The sequence below is a fragment of the Ovis canadensis genome, chromosome 24 (genome assembly GCF_042477335.2).
Source record: "Ovis canadensis isolate MfBH-ARS-UI-01 breed Bighorn chromosome 24, ARS-UI_OviCan_v2, whole genome shotgun sequence".
NCBI classification, from domain to species: Eukaryota; Metazoa; Chordata; class Mammalia; order Artiodactyla; family Bovidae; genus Ovis; species Ovis canadensis.
Window position 1 is genome coordinate 29,528,171 of NC_091268.1, and position 14,154 is coordinate 29,542,324.

The 14,154-nt window shown below is 48.8% G+C and overlaps 1 protein-coding gene across 2 annotated transcripts in view; it reads left to right on the top strand.

The window, feature by feature from the left end:
* Nucleotides 1-4,112: 4,112 nt before the first annotated feature.
* The window catches only part of ABCC1 (ATP binding cassette subfamily C member 1 (ABCC1 blood group)), a 155,605-nt gene continuing 145,563 nt past the window's right edge, over nt 4,113-14,154 (top strand). For both annotated transcript variants that reach the window (XM_069569837.1, XM_069569838.1), the window contains exon 1: nt 4,113-4,255. In XM_069569837.1, coding sequence (XP_069425938.1) covers nt 4,208-4,255 — 48 coding nt within the window. In that variant the 5' untranslated portion in view covers nt 4,113-4,207. The remainder of the gene's footprint in view (nt 4,256-14,154) is intronic.

A 14,154-nucleotide genomic window follows, 5' to 3' on the forward strand; every position in this document is an offset into this window, starting at 1 on the left:
GCAACTGAACTGAACTGAAGGCTTCAAAGTTCATCCCTATAGCATGTGTGAAAATTTCTTTCCTTTTTTAAGGCTGAATAATGTTCCATTGCCTGTAGATGATGTTTTCTTTATTCATCTGTTGATGGACACTTGGGGTGCTTTTGCCTCTTGGCTATTGTGAACAGTGCTGCTATGAACACGGGTGTGTGAATATCAAGTTCCTGCCTTCACTTCTTTTGGGTGTCTACCCAGAAATGGAATTGCTGGATCACATCCCATAGACTTTTGTACTAAGCACAATAAGAGGCCAGGGGAACTTTTCACAAGGGTGTTGCTTTCTTGTTTTAATAGGACTTACCCCCCACCCCTGGTTGGTATGTTGAGCTTTGATCACAGTGGGGAGGGACAGGGATGGGAGACCAGGGAGAAGGCTGGTACAGCAGTCCAGGTAAGAGATAGCAGGAGCTGGAAGCTTCCAGTATGGCTAGGGAGGCCTCTATGGCGCAAATAATTAGATGATTACAAATAATGAAAAGTCCTGTGAAATAAATGAACAGGAACAGGAGGTTCTGATTCCAGAGAAAAATAAAAAGGATCTCTCTGGCCTTCTTCATATATGATTCACTGAACTCATGGTCTACCAGGGCAGCTGATACTTGAAACTGAGATCCTGCATTTTCACCATCAATTTATTTTGTTTGCTTTCATTGGGTGGGTTTGGCCTAGGGCCCAGAGCCTCTGGGTCTAAGGGTGTTCATTACTGTTTCAGGGCTGCAGAGAGGAAGGAAGGGGCTTGGAAAGAAGGGGAGGGGAAGACTTTTGAGTTTGTGGCTGAAAAGAAGTGCGGGGAGGGCTTGGCAGTGAAGAGCACGGCTGGGCCTCCTCTCTGCCACATCCCAGCTGTGGGATCGTGGGCAAGTTAACTCATCCCTCTAAACCCCAGTTTCTGCTCCTGGAAAACAGAAACATCATTTGTTTGGTCTGTCTTCTGCTTGCTCCTCATGAAGGCAGAGATTCTTGTTCTGTTCACTGATGTGTCTACAGCACATATATGGTAGGCACCAATAAATATTTTTAATTTCTATACTTATTTTCTATATTAAATTTTCATATAAGATATAACTTTGTTTGTTTGTTTTGGCCACACTGTATGGCACGCAGGATCTTAGTTCCCTGACCAGGGGTTGAAACTGTGCCTCCTGAAGTGGAAGCATGGAGTCCTAACTATTGAACCATCAAGGAGTTTCCTAAGGTATAACTTATAGAGCAAAGCATAGCTTCCTTAAGTGGCCAGCTCAATGAATTTTAAAATGTGTCTTGTTTGTATATGTGTGTGTGTGCATGCTAGGTCCCTTCAGTCATGTCCGACTCTTTTGCGATTCTATGGACCATAGCCTGCCAGGCTCCTCTGTCCATTGGATTCTCCATGCAAACATACTGAAGTGGGTTTCCATGCCCTCCTCCAGGGGATCTTCCTGATGCAGCGACTGAATCCACGTCTCTGCATTGGCAGGCAGGTTCTTTACCGCTAGCGCCACCTGGGAAGCCTCATTAAATTTTCATGTAAGGTCTAACTTTTTTTTTTTTTTTTTTTTTTTAGTCGCAGTGTGTGACATGTGGGATCTTAGTTCCCCGTCCAGGGATTGAAACTGTGCCCTGAAGTGGAAGCATGTAGTCTTAACCATTGGACTGTCAGGGAGTCCCCTAAGGTATAAGTTTTATAGAGCAAAGTATAGCAAACTTAAGTGTCCATCTCAATGAATTTTAAAATGTTGTGTGTGTAGGTATAAACCACCTAATGACCACCAGATCAAGTTAAGGACATTTTCAGCTCTCCAGCAGGCTCTCTTGTACGCCTTCCTAATCATACTCCCTAACAGTAACCATTATTCTGATGTCAATCAACATCTATTAGTTTTCGCCTGTTTGACCTTTATCTATATGTGATCATGAGAAATATACTCTTTCGTGCTTGTGCTTGTCTTTTTCTGTTCCTTATTACATGTTGTGAGATTTGTCCATATTGTTACATGCACTAGTCGCTCGATGCTTTTTTTTTTTTTGCTCTCTCATACTCTCTTGTGTGAATATGCCACAGTTCATTCATCCTTTTAACAAGTTGTTTCTAGTTTGGGGTATCTGAATAAAGCTGTTCTGAACTTTTTTGGTAGATGTCTTTTGTGGACGTAAGCACTCCTTTGAGAAATGGAATTGCTGTGTCACTGTGTACTTGCATATGTTTAGCTTTAGGAAAAACTGCCAAATGGTTTTCCAAAGTGGTTGAACCAATTTACACTTCCACTACGGTTTCAGTCATGCTGTAACAGCTGTGAGAAGATTTAGCGATTTCCTTTTAGTCATTCTGGTGGGTGTGTAATGGTATCTCACTGGGGTTTTACCTGCAATTTCCTGATGACTAATGATGGAGAGCACCTTTTCATATGTTTGCTCAATAAATACTTGTTGGAGGAATGGATGAATAAAGAATTTGAGTAAAAATGGAAATAAATCTGACCATCTTGGGCCCTGCTTAAAATCCATCAGTGGCTCCCCATCACTTATGGGACCAGGCTGAAATCTCTCCCCTGGGCAACATGGCCCTGCACACTCTGGGCCCTCCTGATCCCTCCTGCCAAAGATAAGCGCTTTCTGCTTCTCTCCCTGGATTCCTGTCTTCAGGTTCCTCCAGGGACTTGCTCTGTCCTGCTACATGGTTTTCCACAAACTATTTTCTTATCCCAGAACACAGCTCAGACCCCATGAAACCAGACTCATCACTTGTTTCCTCAGCTCAAAAGATTCTTCCTCCAGGCAGCCTTCCCTGACTTCCACTGCCAGTAGGCCAGGATCCTTTAAAACCCTCTTACTTCTACTTTCTTCTTAGGTTTTATCACAGCTATAAATACTCTTTATGTGATCATCTGATTAACCTGTTCCTCCCATAAAAAAAAAAAACAAACCCCACACTTAAACCCTCACAAGAAACCTCACAAAGAAACCCCCCCCCCCAAGAAACCCCAATGCTTTATAAAAGCATTATAAGAGCAGAAACTTTGTCTTGTTTCTAGCAAGACCCAGCGTATAGTAAATGCTCAGTAGGTATTTGTTCACTATAAATGTCAAAGCAACAGACCAAAGAGCTTACCTGAAAGTAATTATCCCATAAAAATCCACTCACCCTGAGGGGGACCTAGGCCACTTACCGTCTACACCCCGGACAAAGTACTCTTGCTTCAACGGGCGTCAGTCTCCTCAACTGCAAGATGGGGATAATAACAGAGCTTACCTCTTGGGGTTCTAGTGAGCATTTCACAAGTTAGTTCAAGTTCATTGCTAACTCAGCCTTCAGAAGCCCCATGATTGTGAATGCTTATTTTTACTGTATCTCTAGGCCTCCCTTTCTTGACTTCAAAGGTGAGGATAATAGCCTGGTTATTTCCTGAGTGCTACAGAGAGAGAGGAGAAAATGCCAAGCTTCTCTGCACAGAGTTGTTCCGGATAGAGTTTGGAGTCTTCAGGCCTTGAGTCAGGCTGGTCCAACTCTGGCTATTTGTCAGCTGTGTGTCCTTGCGTCAGTCGCTTCACCTCTCTGAACCTGTTTCTCCATCTGTACAGCGCAGATTAGATTGAGTATCCAACTCCTGCAGTTTCCCAGTCAGCTCTTGAGCCAGCAGGCTGGGTTAGCCCAGAGGACCCTGGAGAAGTCACTCAACCTCTCTGCCTTCAGTTTTCTTCCTTCATGAAAAGGGAGTCACGCCGGAATCCAATGAGGACTCTGGCGCTCTGCGCTCATAGAGGGATCAGTGCATATTTTTGCCCCTGCTGGTTTCTATTACTGTTGCTGTCGTCTCGATGTTGCTACAACAGGATTTGAAAACTGGTCTGGGGTCTGGACGCAAGGGTCGCGCTCGGTCTTTCCCGAGCCTCTGATGGGGGTATGGTGGGGGTGGGATCGGGCGCCTGGGGAGGGCGGGGGTCCGGTCCTGGCGGCCGCAAGGTCTAGCGTGCAGCCTCTCCGCGTGGCCCACGCGGGCCGGGCGAGGTGAGCGGGGCGGGGTTGGGCGGGGCGGGGCCGCCGCATCGCCGTGACGCGCCGGCCAACCAGGCGGCGTTGCGGCCCCGGCTCCCTCCGTCGCTGCCTCCCGCCCTCGCCGCCACCGCCGCCGCCGCCGCCAGCAGCCGGGCCCGTCCGCCCGCCGCCGCCCGCCGTGCCCGAGCCGGCCGCATGGCGCTCCGGGACTTCTGCAGCGTCGATGGCTCCGACACCTTCTGGGTACGTGCTCGGCGGCCGCTGGGATCGCGCGGGGCCGGCGGACGCGAGCGGGAGCGGCAGGGAGGGCGGCCGGCGGGCTGGGAGGCCGGCCGGCGGAGGGAAGCGCCGGGCTCGGGCGGGTTGGGCCCGCGGTCCCGGGGTCCCTTGCCACCCCAACGCCGCACTCTCCTCCCCGCAGCCGGCCTGGCGGGGCCTGCTCCCCACCCTGCCCTCAGCCGGCCCCCTTCGGGAGCGCAGCTGATGGGGGCGGAAAACTTGGGTGACTGGGTTCCAGGGAAGCAGGGCGTTGGGGAGGGGTTGCAAATGCCCGGCTCTCGGGCTTTTTGGGAAAGGTGAGGGGCCAGAGCCTGGGAGAGGGGGCCGAGAAGAGGGGCCCTTTCTTCTCTGGGGTTCCCCCTCCGCTTGAAAATAACCTTCCACGGACGAAGACGCCAGAGATGGGGGTGTCTCCCTGCTTAAGTTCCCCCATCTCCTTTGTGGCTTGGAACCCCGCTTTCACAAACACCCGGTTGCCAAAGGGCTGAGCTGGGGAGGGGCTCAGACTGTGGAAAGGGGCTTCCAGTGGCTGACTTGAGGTTTGCCCCCTCCCCAGTTGTTTTGCATACACGTTAATTTCCTGTGGTTGCATGTTTTTGACATCTTTTACTTTACTTCGGTTTAATTACTGTGGGTCTGGGTTGGGGGGGGGCAAGTTTGAGGGGACAGGGGAAGAATTAGGGAAGTTTCAGGAATAGCCAGGAAAGAAGGTGGGGCTGCTCACCCCCGCCCTGACTTGCTTGACCCTGGGGTCAGATTTGGGGATCAGCTGAGGATACCCAAGGGTCCTGGTACCAGTGGATTTTGTGCCGTTCCACACCTGAGACCCGCGGCTCCTCTGTGTGGGGACCAACCCCAGCTTCCTTCTGAATCTTTGCTGTTGAGGCTGGCCGGGTCTCCGGAGGCCACTCTGGCTTAATCCCCAGTGTCTTGGGCTTTAGTTTCTCTCTAATGCGATTTGCGTCTGTTACAGGAAGCACTTCTGTGTCCTACTCTCTTGATTATTAACAGTAGGCAAACCTGGGCAGGATAGTTTTCCCACTTTTGTTTAGGAATCGGGAAACACTCCTGGTTCTTTGGAGCCAGCGATTAGCATCTCCAAATACCTTCTTGTTCTGTTTTGTGGTCCTCTCCTCGAAGGCTGCGTTTGGAGTGTTGATAAGTCATCTTTGAGGGCCCCATGGGAAGGGTTTATTGGGGTGATGGGGTGGTAGGTATCACTTGTTAGAACAACCACACACATCTGGCTGTGTCTCACATTTTCAGGCCAACGGGATTTACTTGGGGGCTGGAAATAGTACAGATGCTTTACACTCAAGGTCCAGGATTGATTGGGGAGCAGACTTACTTGCAAAGTAGTATTGTACTTAGCAGAGACAGGAAAATCTGAGGAGTCCTTGCTCCCAGTACCCAGTGTGGCAACAACAAGATTATTTCTGCAAGAATCAGATGGGGATCTGGCCTAATGTTGCTGTGATACTGGAGAATTTCCTTGTTTATTTTGTTCTGAATTACAGAGGGGATAAAATAGGTGACCATGAGTTCTTCACCAGGATGTATTTTATTGATGGCAACTGGCGGTTGATGGATGGCATCAGGTTTTCCAACATTGAATGGGTTTGGGGGTGTCCTCTATTTAGTTGAAGAAGCTCATCTGAGGAAGTCAGTTGTGTGTTTTGTTTTTTATTTTTCTCCTGCAAGGACTTTTGCTACAGAAATTGCCAGGTGGTTGGCTTTCCCTTCTGCCAGGCCCTCCATCTCCCTGCCAGTCTTTGGCCTTGCAGACTTTCCTCTGCCCTTCCTCCCTCTGGATTTCTGGACTCACTGGTTGTCCCAGTTTCTCAAGGTGCCCTGGAACCAGGGTTTGAGTGCAGGCAGCGGGGGCATGAGCACTTCCAGGTAGGCTGAGAAACCGAATGTAATCAAAAGCAGGTGACTTCTGTGTTTCCCAGGGCACCCACTCAAGGGCAGGAGAGACTAACCTGCCAGCCACTAGGTAACTATGTGATCTCGGGCAAGCCACTATGTCTGTCTGTGCTTCAGCTTCCTCATCTGTAAAATAGGGGTGTGGGCCCCCACAGTCTCAACCTCCTGCGGTTGTTTTGAAGAGTAAATTGAGTTCATCTGTGCAAGCCACTCAGCCCATGCCCTGCACAGAGGTAAACAATGGTTATTGCTTTCTTTCCAGAGATGAAGTTGTGTGTTTCAAGTTGCTGGTCCTTCCTTTGGACCGACTTCTTCTTAAGCTGGGGCATGGGATTGGGCCATCCATCCGGTCATGCCTGGCTCCTCTCTTGACCAAGGTCATGTGTTTAGAAATCAACGTGACTAGCCCACCTGAGACTCTAATCAGAGTTTTGTTCCTGAGTCTGCCTGCTTCTGAGCCCCAGGAAAGGGCCAGAAAAACCACACGATGTGGAAATAACCCATGGTGAGGGTTTGGCTGACTTACCACCTTCACCCAGGCAAATGCTCTGGGATGAAAAAAGAGGAACCTGGTTATCTAAATGGAAAATAGGGGCCAAGTTCACCAGCCCTGGGTTTGCTTTTTTTTTGAGGGTGCTTGGTGTGGGGCAAGTGGGAAGGGCTGTTTTGTGGCTGATGTTTGAATGATGGTTGGGCAAATAGGCCTGAGCCTCCCCTTGCAAGCTAATTTTTTAACAAAAAATTGTTTATTATTGCAAGTCCAGTGTAGAAAAATCAGAAAATGTTGAAAAGTAAGTGACAAGTCAGTAAGCAGTGGAGTATGGCGGCTCTGAGCAGTACTTGGATCCCTAGAGTTCAAATCCTGGCTCTACTCCCTGGGCAAATCACTCCCCCCAACTCCATGCCTCAGTTTCCACACCTGAATAATGGGGATGTTAACACAGTACCAAGCAAATCCTTGGCAGGTACTTAGGATGTTGTTGCTTGGTATACAGTTGGTATGGTGTTTGGTGGTTTAATTTCTTTAAGTCGTGTCCAACTCTTGCGACCCCATGGACTATAGCCATCCAGGCTCCCCTTTCCATGGGATTCTCCAGGGAAGACTACTGGAGTGGATTGCCATTTCCTTCTCCAGGGGATCTTCTGAATCCAGAGATTGAACCTGCCTCTCCTGCGTTGCAGTCGTGTTGTCTACCACTGAGCCGCCAGGGAAGCCCTGCTATACAGGTGTCCCTCGGTAAATTTAAGTGATGCACTAGCTGGAATTCTCTAGGTAATTTTTGCTACTGTACTTGCTGCTGCAGGGAGTGAACGGACTGGTGGCTTTGTGTCATGGTTCATGGAGTCCTGCTAATCATTTGGTCCTGGTGTTGATATTTGCCTCGGAGATGCCCTGAGCCTTCTTCCACCTCAGTAACCCCCTGAATATTCAGTTTGGTTGCCAAAAGGTGGGAGGAAAGGAGTGTTTTATTTTTTCAATTTTTTGGCCACACTGCACAATATGTAGGATCTTCGTTCCCCTGACCAGGGATTGAACCCACACCCCTGGCATTGGAAGCTTGGAGTCTTAACCCTTGGATCACCAAGGAAGTCCCCAAAAGTATTTTAGAAGCCATTTGAAATTCTCCTTGGGGTAAGGTCTGACCTTGGCGTCAGTCTAATTTCTGGCGTAATTAACTCCCTGTGGCTTCACTATAATGTAGAAAGAGCCAATTTTTTTCTCCTTCCTTTAAGCTTCCTGTGGGTTTTTAGACGCATCACTGTGCTTTCCTCCACGTTTCTCTCCTCTACGTCTGCCCCTCCTTCTGGTCTCCTCTTCCATGCGGACTAGAGCCACAGCTAAGTAGCTTCAGTCGTGTCCGACTCTGTGCAACCCCAGAGACAGCAGCCCACCAGGCTCCCCCGTCCCTAGGATTCTCCAGGCAAGAACATTGGAGTGGGTTGCCATTTTCTTCTCCAGAGCCACAGGGCCCCTGAAACTGGTGGGGTCGTCCCCTCTGTCCACCCCAGCTGAGGCCCAGAATGGCAGCATGACAAGGTAAATGGCTTTGGGAGGAGAAAAGGGGATTCTCTGAAACGACCTGGCAGGGTGAAGCTAGTCTCCTTCTCCCCGCTGGACAGGCTCTGTTTGGGTAGCTTTACCTTTGGAACGTGATGGTGGATGAAAAATCTCTCTTTCCATTCACATTCTCAGCTTTTTGGAACCGACATTTCCACCTGGGTGTCGTAGTTCCCACGCGGAACTTGGGCTTCCCTGGAGGCTCACAGTAAAAAGTCTGCCTGCAATGTAGGAGACCTGGGTTCGATCCCTGGGTCAGGACGATCCCCTGGAGAAAGGATTGGCTACCCACTCCAGTATCCTTGCCTGGGAAATCTCAGGGACAGAGGAGCCTGGCGGGCTACAGTCGATGGGATCATGAAGAATCAGATATGACTTAGCAACTAAGCCACTGCCACCACGATGAACTTAGAGGTCTCCCTCCCGTTCCCCCTATGCCTCCCCCACCTTTGACTGCCCCAGCCCTCCCCGTCTCAGTTGACCAGGGCAGCTCTGCCCCAGAAGTTCAGGCCCAAACCCTGTATCAGCCGTGACTCCCCTCCTTGCCTCCCATTCCACATCTGATTAGCAAATCCTGTTGCCTGTTCAGAATGTTTCCAAATCTGCCTGCTTCTCACTGCCTCCTTGCCTTCCTCTCTGGCCAGAGCCATCACAGCCTCAATCCTGCAGCTGGCTGTTCCCACCCCAGTGCTTTCCTTGCTGCCCTCCTTGACCCCGCAGTCTGGTCTCAGCCCTGTAGCCAGAGGAATCCTGTTAAAGATGCAGCTCAGACCCTCTTCTGCCCTATACCCTGCAGCGACTCCTTGCATCCCTCAGGGAAAAAGCCAGAGGGCCTCAGAGAAACTTACAAGGCCTAAGAGCATCTGATCCCTCACCTCTCTGACCACACTGTCTGTCTCCCTTTGCTCCAGAACCGGCTGCCTTGGGGCCTTTGCACTTGCTGTTTCCCCTGCCCAGAATGCTTATGGACTTTCAGATCCTTGTTCCAGTGTCAGCCCAAGCAGCCTTTCCTGGACTCCCTGCTGCTTCATTGTGGCTCCCTCCAATCCCTCAACCCAGCACTTACTGCCAAAATAAGTCTACTTCTTTTGTTTACTTATTTTGTTCACTGTCTGTAAACTCCCACCAAAAGGTCAGCTTCACAGGGGAAGGGGTTTTTGCCTGTGGTTGTTCTTATGGCTGTAATCCCAGCCTCAGTGCCTGGAACATAGTAGATTCTCAGTAAATAATGAATGAATGACAGGAGGCTTTGGAGTGACTTTTGAGCTGGATTGAAGCCTCTTCCCAGAGTCTTCTAAGGATGAAATAGACCCTCACCTGTGTGGAATGGAAACCCAGGTGGACTGAGCCTTCCAGGTTCCACATCTGACTGCTTATGTTTCGTCTTGCAAAGCTGAGAACTGAGCCTGGCCTCTCTTTTTCCAGGACTCAGTGTGTTGCGCATATAGTAGGTGCAATTAACGTTTGAATTTGAGTGTCTTGAGGTACAAGTTCCATTGGGGGATTAGATCTAGCTTTCTAGTGTTCTGCTCTGGCTTTATTTTAACGTGGAATTACTGTGATTGCTGACATTTACTGATGGGAAGAATTCATGGAACGATCTGCATTTCTGACTTTTGGAAAATCAGGAGATCTGATTGCACGAGGGCCCTCCCTTGTACGTCGTGGGTTGTCGGCTGGGGCTGCCCCCTCCGACAGAGCAGCCTACCAGAATAGGCTGGCCCCAGGTTGGCACGATCCCTTCCCCTCCTTATTGCTACTTTACTTCTAAGGCTTGGCGTCCATTGCCCTTTTCCCTTTGTGCTTTCTCCCTTGGTCTGCTTCCTTCATTGATGGAGCCCATCTGGACCTGTAGGTGTTTGAGTCAGTGTCTCCTGCTTTGAAGCCCATTGATGAGATGACTGGGCTGATCTGGCTCACCAGTTTGGTGTTGCTCTGTCTGGCTTAGTCGTGTTGGCAGGAGGGGGCTGGATGAACAAATTATCAATGCCCAGGGAATTTGAAGCAAGCATCTGGTTTTGTATGTTGGCTCCAGATTTTCATGGTGGGATACGGCCTAGATTTCATCAGATCTTAATGGTCAGTAACATGCTAGCCCATAAAAACTTGCCTGGACCTTTTGCAGAAAGAAATAAATGGCTAGTAAAATGCTTTTGAACTGTGATGCTGGAGAAGACTCTTGAGAGTCCCTTGGACTGCAAGGAGAGCCAACCAGTCAATCCTAAAGGAAATCAACCCTGAATATTCACTGATAGGACGGATGCTGAAACTGAAGCACCAATACTTCGGCCACCTGCTGTGAAGAGAAGACTCATTGGAAAAGACCCTGATGCTGGGAAAGATTGAAGGCAAGAGAATGGAAAGACAGAGGATGAGATGGTTGGATGGCATCGTTGACTCAATGGACATGAGTTAGGGCAAACTCCAGGAGATAGTGAAGGACAGGGAAGTCTGGTGTGCTGCAGTCCATACTGTCGCAAAGAGTTGGACATGACTGAGTGACTGAACAACAACAAGTGTTTTGGGATACTGACAAGGACTTGAACTTCCTGAGGCCAGTGTTTCCCCAGCCTTACCTGGTAATGGGACAGACAGGTCTTTTGTGTTGAAGGCCTGGGACTTGACTTATCTTGACAAAGCTGGGCCATGAGGAACCCCCCGTAGGGGAGGGCTGGTAGGTGTAGAGCAGTTTCTCAGCCTGGACATGCTGGACCTTTTGGGCCAGGTAATTCCCTGTTGTGGGGCCGCCCTGGGCATTGTAGGCTGTTGAGCAGCAGCCCTGGTCTCTCCCCATGAGATGCCGGTAGCACCTTCTCCCTGTTGTGACAACAAAAATGTCTCCAGATGTTGTCACCTGTCCCCTGGGTGGGGAAGTCCCACAGCCATTGATGTGGAGGAAGCCGGAGAAGAAATCTGGGGCAAGACTTTTACCTCGACCCGCAGCCCCCTGAGTTTTTAGGCTATTGAACACCTCACGTAATTGGATTATTGGGGTTGCCGTGGAGAAGCTTAATGAGATGCGAAGAGGGTTAAACTCCAATTAGCCAGAGAAGGAGATTGCAGCTGTTTTCATGCTGTTTGCCTGCCTGTTTCCATCTGGGGCTGCTCTTCCCTAATCCATTCTGGCTGGGGAGAGGGGTGGGAAAGGGTGGGGTGGTGTGAAGGTTTGGCCCCAGAGTGAAGTGCCTGTCTAGAGAGATCAGCTGCTCCTGCATCTTAAACTGCTCCAGGAGAGGTGGACAGTTGCAAAGTGGAGATTCTACTTAAGTGTCCCCTTGGTTTAATTGTGGGATTGCATCTCCGCGGGGGAGGTTGCCAGGTCCTGGAAAATGGGTCTAGATGTCCAGGGAGGGTGGCGTCCAGCCCTCAGGCAGTAATTGAGGTTTTATGAGGCTTCTCCCTTCCCTCTCAGCTTCCCTGATGGCTCAGAGGTTAAAGCGTCTGCCTGCAATGTGGGAGACTCGGGTGCGATCCCTGGGTTGGGAAGATCCCCTGGAGAAGGAAATGGCAACCCACTCCAGTATTCTTGCCTGGAGAATTCCATGGACAGAGGAGCCTGGCAGGCTACAGTCTATGGGGTCGCAAAGAGTCGGATATGACTTCACTTTCACTTTCCCTTCCCTCTCAGTGAGTTGTCTCTGTGAGAATCTTCCTTCATGTTTTATTGGCTACCTGCTTGGAGTGCCCTCCTTCCTGGAGAGTGGTTATCAAGAGCCTGTGTTTCCCTGGTGCCGAGTACTGGAGTGTGATCTTTACAACTGGGTTCGTTCTCCTGTTCTTCCCACAGCCATTTCTCACTCATTCATTTATTCAGCCTTGTGTTTTTAGTTGAGCATCTGCGATGCGCTGCCACTGTTCTAGACACTGGGGATATAGCCATGAACAAGGCGGACGAGACCCACGTTCTCATGGAGCTGATGCTGGGGATGACCAAAGTGATTTTGGATAGTGGCGAATGCCACAAAGACATGAACTGGGATGGACTAGGGTGTGAGCTGCGATAGGGGTATGTCCAGGGAAGGTCTTCAAAGGAGATGACTCTTGACCTTCGACCCATGGCAGAGCTGGCTGTGTGAGGGCTGGGGGAATGGAATCTCAGATAGAGGGGACAGCACGTGCAAAGGCCCTGAGGTGCATGGAGTGATCAAAGGAACTGTGGAGCGCATCTAAGGAAAATCTGGCCTGGAGCCTCCTACCAAAATGCCTACAGCACTAATAAAATCACTTGTGCAACTAAGAAGGGCCTGGAAATTCCAAGGAGGAAGCTTGCTGCAGCTTGGCAGGGAGATGGAACATTATTACCTGCTCCCCGATATCATGGTCTTCTGATTTATTTAGGTTTGAATGGGTCTCAGGTTTTAAAAATTAAGTTTATGTGTTTATATGTTTTTATCTGTTTCAGAACATTGGCCACACTGTTCAGGGTCAGATCAGGTTGGAAATCCCCACTGCCCTTGATTCCCCTCCAGAGGCTTTTCAGGACCCATTAACATGATGAGGTGCTTTTCTTATATGATTAAGATGACTTTCTAAAGGGTTGCTAAAAAAGTCTTCTTTTTAAAATAGGTGTTGAATTGACCTGGAAGGTCTTGCACAGTAACTCTTTTGATTATGCTATTGCTTTCAAAGAATTATCTTTTAGAAGTTACAACTTTAGGGACTTGCCTCTTGGTCCTGTGGCTAAGACTCTGTGCTCCCAATGCAGGGGGCCCAGGTTTGATCCCTGGTCAGGAAACTAGATCCCAAATACCGCAACTAAAAGATCCGCAACTAAAAGATCCTGGATGCCTCCATGCAGACCCACTGCAGCCAAAGAAATAAAATATTAAATAGATAAAAAGTTGCAACTTTAAAAAAAGTTTATGGTATAGCCACTATGGAGAACAGTGTGGAGATTCCTTAAAAAACTGGAAATAGAACTGCCATATGACTCAGTAATCCCACTGCTGGGCATACACACCAAGGAAACCAGAATTGAAAGAGACGTGTGTACCCCAATGTTTATTGCAGCACTGTTTACAATAACTAGGATATAGAAGCAACCTAGATGTCCATTGGCAAATGAATGGATAAGGAAGTTGTGGTACATATACACAACGGAATATTACTCAACTATAAGAAAGAACACATTTGAGTCAGTTCTAATGAGGTGAATGAAACTGGAGCCTATTATACAGAGTGAAGTAAGTCAGAAGGAGAAACACCAATACGGTATACTAACCCATATATATGAAATTTAGAAAGACGGTAACAACGATCCTATATGCAAGGCAGCAAAAGAGACGCAGATGTAAAGAACAGACTTTTGGGCTCTGGGAGAAAGTGAGGATGGGATGATATGAGAGAATAACATTGAAATATGTATATCACCGTATCTAAAACAGGTGACCAGTGCAAGTTCGAGGCATGAAGCAGGGCACTCAAAGCTGGTGCTCTGGGACAACCCAGAGGGATGGGGTAGGGAGGGAGGTGGGAGAGGGGTTCAGGATGGGGGGACGCATGTGCACTCGTGGCTGATTCATGCTGATACATGGCAAAAAAACACCACAATGCTGTAAAGTAATTATCCTCCGATTAAAATAAAAATTTTTAAAAAGTTTAAAAATGCTAGAATAAAGCTGTATTCTAGAAGAATATGAAGGGAAAGTAAAAGTTTCAGTACTTCCCCTCCCTGCGCTCTGTTCCCAGATGTCACCATTGATGGTAGTTTCTTGGGTGTCCTTCTAGAAAATTTCAAGCATATGCAAATATGTATGAAGTGTGAGTGGGCGGGGAGAGATTGAATATCTTTTTCCCTCCCCAAATAGTTTCATATTCTAAATAACGTTCTATATCTTGCTCCTTTCGCTTAGAAACCAGTGTTGATTTTTCTGTCCAA